This window comes from Copidosoma floridanum, unplaced genomic scaffold (genome assembly GCF_036245765.1).
Source record: "Copidosoma floridanum isolate Cflo_tuat_1 unplaced genomic scaffold, Cflo_Japanese_pri ptg000017l, whole genome shotgun sequence".
In the NCBI taxonomy this organism is placed as follows: domain Eukaryota; kingdom Metazoa; phylum Arthropoda; class Insecta; order Hymenoptera; family Encyrtidae; genus Copidosoma; species Copidosoma floridanum.
Window position 1 is genome coordinate 10,672,492 of NW_028321894.1, and position 13,685 is coordinate 10,686,176.

Genomic DNA, 13,685 nt, shown 5'->3' on the forward strand with positions numbered 1-13,685 from the left:
TTTAACAGCGTATGCTGTGTTGCCGTACTTATCATTAATTAGTTGTAGCGTCTCTGTAATGTCATTTGTTGCTGATTGAACTTTATCAGCAACTTGCTGTCACTTTACTTTGAGCCTAGTGACACTGTCTTCTAAAAAAGCAAGCTCAATCTGGGTCTGGTGGCTAAATACCGACACATTGCTGTCCTCAGGGTCGTTAGTGCTTATACTCGACAGGCTCCCTCATTGTCCTTTGTCTGTAAGTAAAGGCCATAGAACATTTAGAAGTCTCTGTTGACCATGAGACACGTCTTTGTACCCTCCCCCCCCAGAATCTGTGGGGCCTGCGTCAGTCACTCGGGCTTTCACCGGATCAGAACTGCCGGTGGATTCCCTTAGAGAGGTTACCGCCTGGGGTATTTGTTTTGCATCGACGTTTTTCATATTGGCATCTTTTTTATTATCTTACTGACCCGCGAAGGCCAGCACTACCTTTTTTTCTAGAAATAAGTATTCGGAAAGGGTTAAAACCAGGGCAGCAGCCCTCTCTGTTACCAGAGAAAACCGCTACTTGCTCGGGCCGGCCGAGAGTTGCCACTTTACTCAGTCCCACTTACGGAGACTGCCCTGGCGTTGAGTAACCAGTGTAAGAAGGGTGTTCGTGTGTAATGTATGTATTTGTTAGTACACAATGGTTATCCCAGCGAGACGAGCAACAGGTGAACAGTCCCGAGACCACGCAGACAACCCAACAAAACGGGCTGGCGTAAGGCACTAAGGTGCCACCATATAGCCTCCTCAGTGGTAGTAAGCCTTGATTAGTCGGCCCACCACGTCTTTTTTGTTTATGAGGCGTACAGCCATATCAGATGTGGTTACCCAGACTTACCTGGGCCTTATCGTCTGGCTTTACACACTGCCAGGCTTCCAACGCAAGCCCGGAAAAGGACCCGCCACACGCAACTCAGAACAATCCGTAAGTGTCCCTGTATTTGTTTAGTGAGAGTGTATGATGCAGGTATCTGAGAAGAAAGTTTTAACCAATGCTTACTTTTATACTTGACGGGTGCTAGTTTTTGTTGGCCCGCATCAAGCAATGGAGTGCCACCCACGGAAGCAGCAAAAAACGAAGAACAAGAAGCACAAGCAGAGCCGGCCTATGCATCCACACCAATGGAGACATAGGGCACTAGTCTCCCGTCCACACCGTTGCAGATACACACGCCTCCCAATCCACGCCCCTAACCACCATCACGGAGAGCCATCCCAGCTGCCCATCGTCACCTCATATCTTAAGAGGATGCCCCTATCCGCCACCCAGGGAAGCGGCCGGTATGGAGAAACTAGCGAAAACCCCACCCAGGAGTAGAAGTAGTAGTAGTAGTAGTTGTTGTAGTAGTAGTAGTAGTAGTAGTAGTAGAATTAGTAGTAGTAGTAGTAGTAGTAGAGGTAGTAATAGTAGTAGTAATAGTTGTCGTCGTTATACGAGTGCTAGAGGTTGCAACAGTTTTGTAAAATGGAAGAGTTGTACAAACATGTAACATACATTTTCCGTTATTTTTAATTGGTAAGTGTTAGTCTTTTTATGTTCTTAACCATACTTTTTTTAATAACAAAGAATTTTTCTTTACTTATAACATTGTGCAGTAGTGTCTCTGAATGATTTTGTTCTCTAATTGATTTGTTTGGTCTTATTTCTTTAGTTACATTGAAGTATTTTGTATAAGATATCCTTTAGGTATAGAATATTAGGGACGAAAAATATTCAAGAATTTTTCGGTATTGTATATTTGTAGCAAACAAAAAAGTAAATTAACTGAAACAATTTTTAGTTTTTCTCTCATATGCTGGGTTATTTTTCTTTTATATTTTTACGAAATTCGCCCTAAACTGATTTTCTGTAAGTATTTGGATACAAACAATTTAAACGTAACATTAGTAAAGTATTCTTACTTATTAAAAATAACAAGATTCTGTGCTCAACAGAATTACAGTGACTTAGCTAAACTTATTTTTTGTATTAAACTAGTTGATCCGTGAAAAAATTTTGTTTGTAATTCTTACCTTAAAAAAGCCTAATGTTGACCCTCCTTTTTTGGCACCATACTTTATTACATCTTGACCTGCTAGGTCTTCAGCGTTTTTTATTGGTCTTTCTACAGTCTCAACAGTAAGAAAAGCTGCTAAATTGGCTGTGTATGAAGACACCATGATTAAACAAAAGAACCACCAGCAACCAGCAAGCATTCTTGTACTATTACCTCTATAAAAGATTGTTATGATTTTTTATTAAAACATAGAACAGGACTAATATCTTTGAATCATTTCAGAAAATAAGCAAAACCTTATTGGTATTACTCAAATATTTTTCATGTAGAACTGATTATCATCTCAATTAGTAGGAAACCGATTACCTTTGAAATTAATTAAGTGTTTTACTTTCAGCAGTCTTCATAATTTTATAATGAAAAAAGATAAGACATCGTTTAATTTTTTTTTCTAGTTATCTATAAGTAATAATTGATTAACTTTTAATGCTGTGGATTATAGATGAAAATGTGTATTTTTATAAGTAAAAACTAATATTAAACAGTTCATATTTATTAACTAATCGAAATTATTCGTGAAAGGATGCCAACGCTTTCCGTAAACCTGGACTATAAGATAACCATTGTATAATTCTGTATAACCTAACTTCAAAATTCTTGTCTTATTAAAAAATTTTTTAACTCAACTTAATTTTCAACAAATGTCATGTTAAATGCATACCTTTCTAATATTTAAAGTGTGGAATGTTTCTAATATCTTCACTCTGTTTCATTTCAGGAGTAGATCCTAATAACTGCCTGCATGTTCGTTATTACCAGTTTGGTGTTGTGCAAGATTCTAACATTTTTTATAACTGATATTATGCAGCAAATACTTTAAAACATAATCTTAATGTGTTATTTTTAAGCTTTTTCTTTGGAGTATTACCAACACAGGAAAAAAGAAGCCAGTGGTGAGTAAGTCTGTGTCACTTTTTAAAATATGTTTCCCAAACTTAATTTGGATGAAATGACATGTAAGTGTTTCAATTTAAACTGTACTAAAAATGTAATGAATTTTTTTTAAGTATATTCTCTGTGTCTTTAATCTTTTGCCGTTATTAAGGTAAAGGCACTGTCGGCTGTCGGCCACCAGCACCCGGCTACCAACATCATTTCACGAATTTTAAGAATTAACTTCAATACTTATCCCTGACAGGATTATGTTACTGTATGAGCTTATCAATAATTTATTTTAAAATACAATAAAGTAAGTTTTTTAAGCTCAAGACTTAAAAGAGCAATTTTTAAGAAATAGTGGCTAAGTACTAGAGTACCTGTACATAAAGTGTGTACATAACGTCACTTTTGGCGAGTACAAGTAGCTGGCCACCTCAAGTTATGTACAGGCTTAGCATGGGGTGGCCAGTTACCGGCTTCTTATTTTGGGCCTCAAAAGCAACTTTTTTTTCAGTAGCCATGTATTAAAGCATCTGACATACTCAGATGATTATAGAAAATTTTTGTCTACGGTCGTACATACGACTTCTATTTATCGTATAGTTTAAAATAGATTCTTAGCTTTTAAATGATATATAACAAAAGTTAAAGTCTTAAAAGCTGTTTAGAATGTTTGGGGTTCTTTTTATAACATCTACTAAGTGGCTAGTAACTAGTACTTTTACCTTAAATTTTTGTTAATATTTGATACAAGCTCTCTGCTATAGTTGAGTTTTGCAACTTAAAACAAAAGTTTATTATCGCACCTTAAAAGACTTTCTTGCAATACTTTTTTTATTGTATCGTTGTGTATGAACTGTACACATCACTGCAGACAACTCTATTTTTTTAGTTATACATGTATGGTAGCTTATTTTCGCAATGTACACCGTCTGCACAACACTGACAGTGAAAGTTGTCAGTATTATCAGGTGCTATTATAAAGTGGGAGAAAAAGAAAATTCTTTTAACTGGAGATGTATAGACCTTTAATATCTGGGTTGGGGTCAATGTGTTCTATTAATTTTTTAAGAATCCGTACAAAGCTTGATATGGCTATAGTATTTTTTAGCCCTAATGAGAAAACTTATCATTTAAAAAATGTACATAGTATTGTCCAAGACTGGAGTCCAATAACAAATGCATTTACTTACACAAATTGTACTTGATCAAATTATGTGAATCAAATATCGATTTTAATTAATTTAATATAATCATTGATAGCGTATGACTTATTTTAAGATTGTCATATAACAAGGTTTAAGATTTCTTATGTAACGCAAAATCATGTGTGCCTGCATTATCACACTATAAATAATAATAGCAATGTACTACAAGGTTATTTCTATTAACAGATTTATGCTTTATAGCAATGGTATAAGTGTAAATTTATAACTTACCTTTTGTTCTCAAGAATTCATAACATTTGTGCTTAAGTGTGTGTGTGCGTGTGTGTGAACTAGACTAGGCAAAAATCTGTTAAAACTAATATGGTAACATAACAATACTGGGTTCTTTGAAAATCTTATGTCTGTGTTTAATTTTTGTTACTTACAGGTTTTTGTACATGAAAAGGTCCAGGACCATGTCCAAACAAAACAATGTTCTGTTTTTGAATAAATACAAAATATGACAGTACTACCATTGGATATTGTTTTAAATTATTTGCCAACTGTCATTGGACGTCTTATTTACTTACTCTCACGAGTGCGCAGCATGAGTTGTGAGTCGCGTGTATAAATCGAGGTCTTTAGAGCCACATTAGATGGCTCATAATCGAGGTCCCCACGCACGGCGTGTTAAAAAAGTTTATAGTTATATCTAGAGGTAATAAAAAATTATATTTCCGAACATTATCGAAGGGAATTTTTAAAAGTCATAAGCGAGTTGAGGTACTCCTAAATCACAGCTTAACGCAAAAGTGTCATGAAGAGAAGTTGAGATGGATTCTACAAGGAATAAAAAATAAAAGAAGCGGTAAAATGGTGAGTTGTATGTGTTCGTGGACAAGTAAAATTTGTGAAGTCCCATCGTGACTGTTGATAAGCACTTACCTATACAATGAAAAATAAAACGAGGAATTGGTAAACATGAGTTGTACCATAGGAACGATACTTGACAGTCTAGACAAAAAGTTCAATACAATAAATATGCATGACACCATACTCGACAACAATGTGTCTAAGTTATATACTTAACGAAACCTTCTGATTGAAAATTTAACTGGGATATGCTGCTAATTTGGTTGGTTTCAGATAGGTTGCAAAGGTAGGACCTACTTATACATATTAATGGGGCTCTAGGGAGCCGTTCCCTAAGGTAAAGGTACTCTATCTTTCACCAAATTTTTCCTGGTGCTCTTAAAACTGATGCTAACGTGAGTACATATTTCAGACAACCATACATACATAGAAAAATGTTTATGAAGACTTAACTTTTTGCATGTACGAAATGTCAATGCTGATCTTCTTTACAATTTGACTAAAATCAATTAACAATTGATAATAAAATAACTCATAAAACCATTACCTATACATGGATCAAAGCCTTGAAGACACAGCTCACAAAATTATAGCAGTCAATTTAGCAGAGAAAAAACGAACTGTTGAGTAAATTGTATATTTGTGCCAATGTATTTATAAGTATATGTATGATAGATGAACTAGGCGAACTATTCCTGAAAAATTATAATTGTACGATATATTCGGATGCTTGGCGTTTAAACGCGGAAGAAGCAGAGATCTCATCCGTCTGTTGAAGCATGCGGTTGTGTGCATTTAAGAGTGACTGGCTTGGCACTTTTTGTTCAAGTTATTTCTCTTATGGAATACATATTTTTTTAAATTAGAGTGTGCTAACTTCTCAATGCACGAAATAACTTCCTCATTATATTAACATGGTAGCAGCCTGGTGTTTACATGTGATGAAAGTGTAAATCTAACACTGTGAAATCAGAAAAGAGTTGTTGCAAAAACGTTCCGTTGTTATTCACGTGTCCCCTTCAAGTCTTAAAACTGAAGTGACTATAGACAAGATTTCACAGATAAGATAAGTGTCAATCCAACACCGAGAAGCTTAAGAAAAAGTTTTGTAAATGTGATCAAAGACGTTCTAGTATTGAAAGAGTAAATATTCAAGAAGAGAGAAGAATCGAAAAATCTTGAAAGATCAAGAGAGAAAATGAGCAATTTTAAAATGATGGAAATTTTTATACCTGTGTTTGATGTCTAAGATTATGCACACTGGAAGGAAAATATCACGATGTTTTTAAAGTTCAAGAAATGTGCAACAGTGGTAAAAACAGAAAAAGTATCGATGAACAAAGAAGACGAATGGGCCAAAAACGAGTTTAAGGCCATGAATTATATTTACAGTGCTATTTGAAATAAGCAGCTCTCATTGGTCGGTGATTCAGACACGGCATTCAAGATTATAAAAAAAAGTTTAATGTTATGTATTTAAAGAAATTAACAGCATTGCAGATAACATGCCAGGATAAGGTGGAGAACATCATGTTGAAGGATTCTCAAGAATCATCAGTTTTTATTTGAGAATTTAAAAAATTAGTAAACATTTTGAAAGCAGATGGTGCTACTGTGAGTAAAAACGAAAAGTTAAATTGTTTATTGAGAACATTACCGGAATCGTACAGTGATATTAGTAATTTTATACCTATGATAAAACTGAAAGAACAAACAGTTAGTTTTGTAACTGACAAAATTGAAATGTTGAAGAAAAAAAACAATTTTAAAAGTGCTAATACAAGTGTAAAACTAAACGGTTTCGTGTCAAAATTGAAAGGTCATAAGAGACAAGGAAAAACGTGCAATGGCTTCTGTGAAACTGTGCATTTTAAGAAAGACTGCCTGAACATAAGCAATGCTGGATGTGGTGGCCGAGCACAGAGGAGTCGACGCTAACAATGTCATGGAAACAACATGTAGCAAGGAGCATCAAGAGGCAGATGCAAAGGCAGAGCTTTAAGCAGACAACGAAGCAGAGGCTACGCGTCGCAGCAAGAAACGGGGCAGCATGGTGACAGCTCATTCAGAGCCTTTTCTGTGAAGATCATCGAGTCTACTGCAATGCAGAGTAAAACGAAAAGTAAAGGCTTAGACTAACTTTGAGATAGCGGTTGTACTAATCATGTGGTAAATAGGGATTATGTAATCGTCAATTTAATTAAATTAAAATCTTAAGTAAACATAAATATAGGAGACGGTAGAAGTTTAAAAGTGAGTAAACTAAAAACAATTGAAAATTATTTTAAAGTTTACGATAAATAAGTGAGAATTAAAACGTCTAGTGTACACAATGTTAAACAAATTGGAAAAAAATTAATTAAATTTATCAAAGGTTATGGATAAAAAGAAAGTTGTTGGTCAAAATAAAACGGCGAAAACTTACTATACTGAGAGTACTCTTCTTGCGATCACGTTTGAAACTGATAAATTGTACAAAATTCAAAGTGAAATTTAAAATGATTATAAGATTACCGTTAATACTATAAGTACCGAAAATAATAATGAAATTGCTTTTATAAAAAAGGCATTGTATTGAAGGGCATGTCAATTTTAAATTTTTAAATGTTTTATGTAAGAATGAGGTAGTGGAAGGTCTACCGAAAGAAATAAAAAAAGAATATATAAAATGCGCTATCAATATAAACATAAAATACACAGTCTATCATTTTAAAATACAAGACTTAAGGTGAAGGTATTTAAATTAAATGAAAAACGCGTTTATTAATAAATCTTCTTAATTTATAATAAATTGTGAAGATTTATTTATAAACTTGTTTTTCATTTGATTTTAATATGGAATTGAATCTTAATCAAGTAACGACCGAAAGTATTAATTATTAAAGATGAAGGTAGTTTTAAAAATAGTACATACTGATCTGAATTATCCCAATAATACTACAGGATTAAACAGCAAAAAATATTTCTTTACTTCTATTGACAACGGTAGCAAAATAGTCAGAGTATATCCAATTAAATAAACACATGAAGTTTACAATAATTTTGATTTGTATAATAATGAAGTTAAAAATTTAAAGGTAAAAAGAATTTGAAAGTTAAGATGTGACAATAAAAAAAGGTATATAAATAAAAGAATGTTTGACTTAGTAAAAGAAGAAGAAATAAGTCTAGATGCATGTCCACCGTATGTGCACTGATCGAATGGTACTGCTAAAAAATATAATAGCACTCATTTGTAAGCTTGTGTGAATCATAAAGCTTGGCTTTGTCGTTGGTTCTCCTTATTGTTAGATTCAGTATGAAATAAGACTCCGAGTCGCGAGCTCCGTTATTATGAGACAGTGTACAGAGATTTATTATCGGCAATTGTATTGATTCAGGTTAGTTGAATATTTCGTCTAGTGTAACTTTATTACAAGCCTCCGCTAATTTGTACATATTGTAAATATTACAGTTGTTTTACTGCATCTCACTAGTGTTGATTAATTAATCCTTATCTCCTCCTGATTCCATCTTCGTAAATCGGGACTTACACATATGTGCGGCAACCTACTTGAAGAACAGAACCCTTGCAACTACTGCTAAATTGAAAAGATCTTTTAAAATCTTATTTGATACTAAACCTGATGTGAGGCATTGAAAAATGTTTAAAAGTAGAGTATTTGTCCACATGCCAGAACAAAGATAAAGGTTAAAGTGGGATAGGACAGCAGTTTTAGGAATTCTTGTAGGTCATGAAAACGTAGGATATAAAGTTCTAATAAACAATAAGAAAATTGTAGCAAAACATGAAGATGTTAAAAGTAATATAAAAAATGGACCAATAAGAAACACAAAGCCTCCAGAAAAATTTAACGAAAACTATGTATATAATACGATTTACGCAAATCATTGTAGTATAGAAAATCCTAAAAGTTTTAATGAAGCTGCAGAAAGTTTTGAATCTGCTAACTGGAAGGTTCCGATGAAAAATGAAATTAAACGTTTAAATGGTAATAATACTTAAATATAAGTAGATAAACTAGAAGATAGGCAAGTCTAAGATTAAACATGGATTTTTTATAATAGATTAAAAATAAATTTAAAGCTTAAATAATTCAAAGACGTTTTCAACAGGAAGAAATGTTAAAAGATATATACTTACCTGTAGCTAAGATGCAAGCTTTCAAAATTTTTTTATTTAATGACTGTCATTAAAGTTTAATGATTGATCAGTTGGATGTTGAAACTGCATTTTTAAATAGTAAACTTAAATCAAAAGTGTGAGTAAAACAAACTCTAGGCTTAAAAAAAGATTGTAATCAAGTATGTTGATTGCCAAAAGCATTGTATGGTTTGAGAGGAAGTCCTAGAGCCTAGTACAAATGCTTTTATGAATCAATAAGAAGTTTTAAATTCAAGAATAGAAACATAAGTAACAGCTTATTTTTTAGGATTAAAATAGATAAGATAAAATATTTACTCTTCTTTCTGTTGCTGCTTTATTAATTGGCTACAAAAGTCAAAATACTATTTATATTGTTAACAAGAAGTGTCAGAAAGATTTTGCATGAAATATTTGAGAAAAGTAAAGGATTTAAAAAAAAAAAGTATTATTGATGCACGAAAAAATAATAAAATAGTTTTATGTCAGAAAAACTATATTAATTCTTTGGCTAATAAGTAGAAGCACAACAGTGCAAGGTTATATAATACTTCGATAAGAGTTTATTTAAAATTGGATCCAGCAGAAAAAGTAGAAAATAATTTAAAATATAGAAATTTAATTAGTAACTTTTGTATATTAGTTATAACACGAGACCTGATGTAGGTTACAGTGATGGTTATTAATGTTGATTTCAAAATTGTTATAATGGAACACATTTGAAGTATGCGATGAGAATTTCAAAATACGTGTACCTCACAAGAGATTTGAACCTAATGTACAAGAAAAATAATAATACAGGTGTACGAGACTAATTTGTTAATTCTAAGTGGGCAGGTGACAGTCTTGATAGAAAATCAATTTTGGGCTATGCTATAAGAATCTTAGATAATTTGGTTTATTGGAAAACGCGAAAACAAAGTAATGTAACAAAGTCTTTGACTTCACCTGAGTATGTTGCTTTGTTAGGAGCTGTAAGTAAATTACAGTTGATAAAAGATTTGGTACACATTCTCAAGTTTAAATTAAAATAAACCGATAAAAATTCATGAAGACAATTCAGGAGCTTCAAGCATTGTGAAATTTGAAAATTTTACAAAAAATTTAAGATATATTAGGGTGCATTATCGTGACATTATGGAAATATTCTTAAAAGACATTACTGACGTAGTAAAAGTAGAATCAGAAAGTTATATTGCTGATATTCTGAGGAAATCTCTTTAAAGGTTAAAATTTAAAAAATTAAGAAGTATGTTCAATTTTGCTAAATTAAAAAGTTGTATTTGTATAAATGTTAGTAGGCGTGTTGAGTATATTGTTCATTTATAGCAACGAATATATAAGAGTAGATATACAAGGGCAACTCCAACGAACCTGAGCTGCAAAAGGCGTGGCAACTTCGACACACCTCTCCTTTTCTGCAGTTGTACTTCTCTCTCTTCACGTGCCACATAAGTTTTATGGGAGATTAAGCTCTCTCTTGTGCAGCTTTTTTTATCTGCACGCACTACTTGGTACAATTGGCAGGCTGTTTGAGTTTTTTTTCTAGGAGAGGGAGCTCTCTCTTGCACAGTTTTTCTTATCCACGTGCGCCGTATTATTTTAAAACCACCAGCAACTTGCTCTCTCTGTTTTCAATGCTTTAGTTACAGAAAGTTTTTTTGTATAAGTCGTTCACACTTTTGCTTATGCTTATGTTGTGTACAAGGTTTTTGGGATAAAAAAGTTTTCACTACAAAACTAGAATGAACAAAAAATTATTTAAAATACAGTTGAAATAGTAAGTTAGTACCGAAAATATAAGTATATTTTAATTGCAAGAAACTGCTTTGTGCATAATATTTAACATATTATCCTGCAGCATCTTCCATTGCCTGGATATTTCTTATAACACATAAAAAGTTAATACTGAAGCTGTGGAATTGACATGGCAATTAGTCCTTGGTAAGTTTTCTTGGGCCAGACATTAATACTTCTTGATATTAGTGACTTTTAATAGTAAAGAAGATAAGTATAGTAAGAAGATAAGTGCAACTCACTTATTACATATTTTATATTGGAAAGTAATATCACCTGCATGGCATTATTATCTATAAAAAATGATTTTTTTTCTTAAGACCCTGAACGAACGCCTTTTTAGCGTCAACCAGCTTGTTTTTAAAAACTCTCAGTCCTCTTTTATAAGAAACAATGCCATAATTCCAGCTTATCCCATAAAAATTAGTTATCAACCATTGATGCTTTATTCTGTCCCGAAATGATAAATTTAAAAAAAAAAAAAAGAAAAGTTCCTAATTGTTTCCAAATTTTCTCATGCTAAAACTAACTTTTAATATATTAAAAGTATGTCATATAGTACCCTCCCCTCCCCAAAATTCGTAAAGACTTTTAAAGAAGGAAGAAATCACCAGAATAGCTCATTTTTGCATAGTTGTGTGACAAGGGAACTTTTTTTCGAAATTACTCATGGTCAACATTTTAAAGATGCAGCTTATTGCATTTGGCTATCGTATCAACAAATAATCAATATCGAGGTTGACGTATTTGATATTTATAGACTAGTTGACACATGTCTTACAACAATTGGTTATAGTAATATTCTTACTTCGAAGAATAATTAAACAACATCAGAAAAACAAACGTTTTAATCATCAGTGGACTTATCATAAATTGTTTTACAGCTACTATATAAGTATTTAGAGATAGCCGAAGCAAAAAAGATATTTAGCATTGAACCAAAAGTTCTTCTGTCCGATAGTGAGCTTGAAGTGGAGGTGGCAGTTCAATTTGTTCAACGAATTAAAAGATCTCTCGAGGAACACTCAGCATTAAAAATAAACACCATGTTGATAGCTGAATATGAAGAGGTTAAAGATAATGTCGAGGTTTTATATTTTAAATATTTCCATACAAAACCACAAACGACTTACCTGTCTACTGGAATAAATGAGTGGTTTGATATTTACATGAGACAGTCAATTGACAAAAGAATTGATGACTTTTAAGATAAAGAATCTGTCAGGTCTCTACATTAAATTATCAACTTGGTTATAAATATTAACAAACTAAACCCTATGCGAGGCAATTCCTTTTTAGAGTTATCAGACGACACAAAAAAAAAATGCTTGCATGAATGTAACAAACAAATACGATCAGTGCTTTAAATGGGCTATTTTATCAGCGTTACATCAGCGCAAAAAAAATCAAATCGTTTCTCTAACTATGTCCAATTTGAAAATGAATTAGACTTTGATGGTATCAAGTTTTCTATGAACCCTAAGGAAATTGCAAAATTTAAAAATCAAAACGAGGTCCTAGTCAATTTATGTTTAAAAAAAAAAAAGGCACTACTTATGCTATTTTTCCTAGTCATTTAACTGTAAACAAAAGAGATAATCCTGTCAATCTTTTATTTTTGTTCAAAGCTTCTACATTGATGATGATGATGATGATGATGATGATGATAATTATGTTGAAGATAATAATGATGGCTCTAACGTACATTATAAATATCACTATGTTCAAATAAAGAATTTATTCTACTTAGTACGCAAACATTTAACACAACATAAACATACAGTAAATACATGTGATCGCTGCTTTCACTATTTTTGATCAAAACAAAAGTTAGAAGCTTTGTCAGAACTTAAACAAGAGTAAAATAACATTACTAAACAGGAACAATAATGAGCATATACTTAAATTAAAAAAATTTTACACACAAGAACCGTGGTATAACCTTTCGTGTTATATACAGACTTTCAATGTTAACTAGAAACTATTAAGAGTGCCCGTACCTATTAATGTCACAAAGCATATAGTATTAAATATTTTATCAAATGTTGTTATGACGATAGTAAATTAGAAAATAAAAGCTACAGAGAATATGAAGAAAATGATGAAACACCTGGTCAACGGTTTGTTCTAGCTCTTTATCTTCTTGCTCTGAAACTGGGAGAACTGTATAAAAATTTTATCAAAACAATTGATTTGACACTTGAAGAACAAATCAAATATGACAAAGCATTTTAATGTCATAGATTTAACCAACCTCTTAGCTTGGATGACGTAAAAGTTTGAAATCACTGTCATCTCACTGAAAAGTAAGTGTTATTTTGTAGTTTTAATTCAGTTTTCAAAATCAGTCTTGTAAAATTTTTGTTTTCATTGTTGTAGGTATCAAGACTCTGCTCATAGCAAATGCTATATTAGTTACAAAGACTCAAAAATGACACCAGTTGTATTCCATAACCTTAGCCCGTATGATTTACATTCAATTATAAAAGAACTCGTTAAATGCTTTTTAGGTTGAGTTCAGCTTTTACCACTGACAAAAGAAAAGTTAAGTTCATTAACAAAATTTGTAGAAAGTACTTATATTAATATAAGATTTATAGATTCCTTAAAATTTATGGCCTCATCTCTCAATAAATTATCATCATACTTAAACGAATTCAAAATACTAGAAAACGTATTTTTTAATGATGATCATTATACAATAGCGCAGATAGACTTATTTAAAAGAAAAGGCAAATACCCATATGATTACACTTC

General features: G+C 32.2%; 1 protein-coding gene across 1 annotated transcript in view; it reads right to left on the reverse strand.

The window, feature by feature from the left end:
• The window catches only part of LOC106639240 (glutamate receptor ionotropic, kainate 2), a 1,100,929-nt gene that overhangs the window by 187,972 nt on the left and 899,272 nt on the right, over positions 1-13,685 (reverse strand). Inside the window, exon 10 of the mRNA XM_089592472.1 lies at positions 2,044-2,242. Coding sequence (XP_089448598.1) covers positions 2,044-2,242 — 199 coding nt within the window. The remainder of the gene's footprint in view (positions 1-2,043; positions 2,243-13,685) is intronic.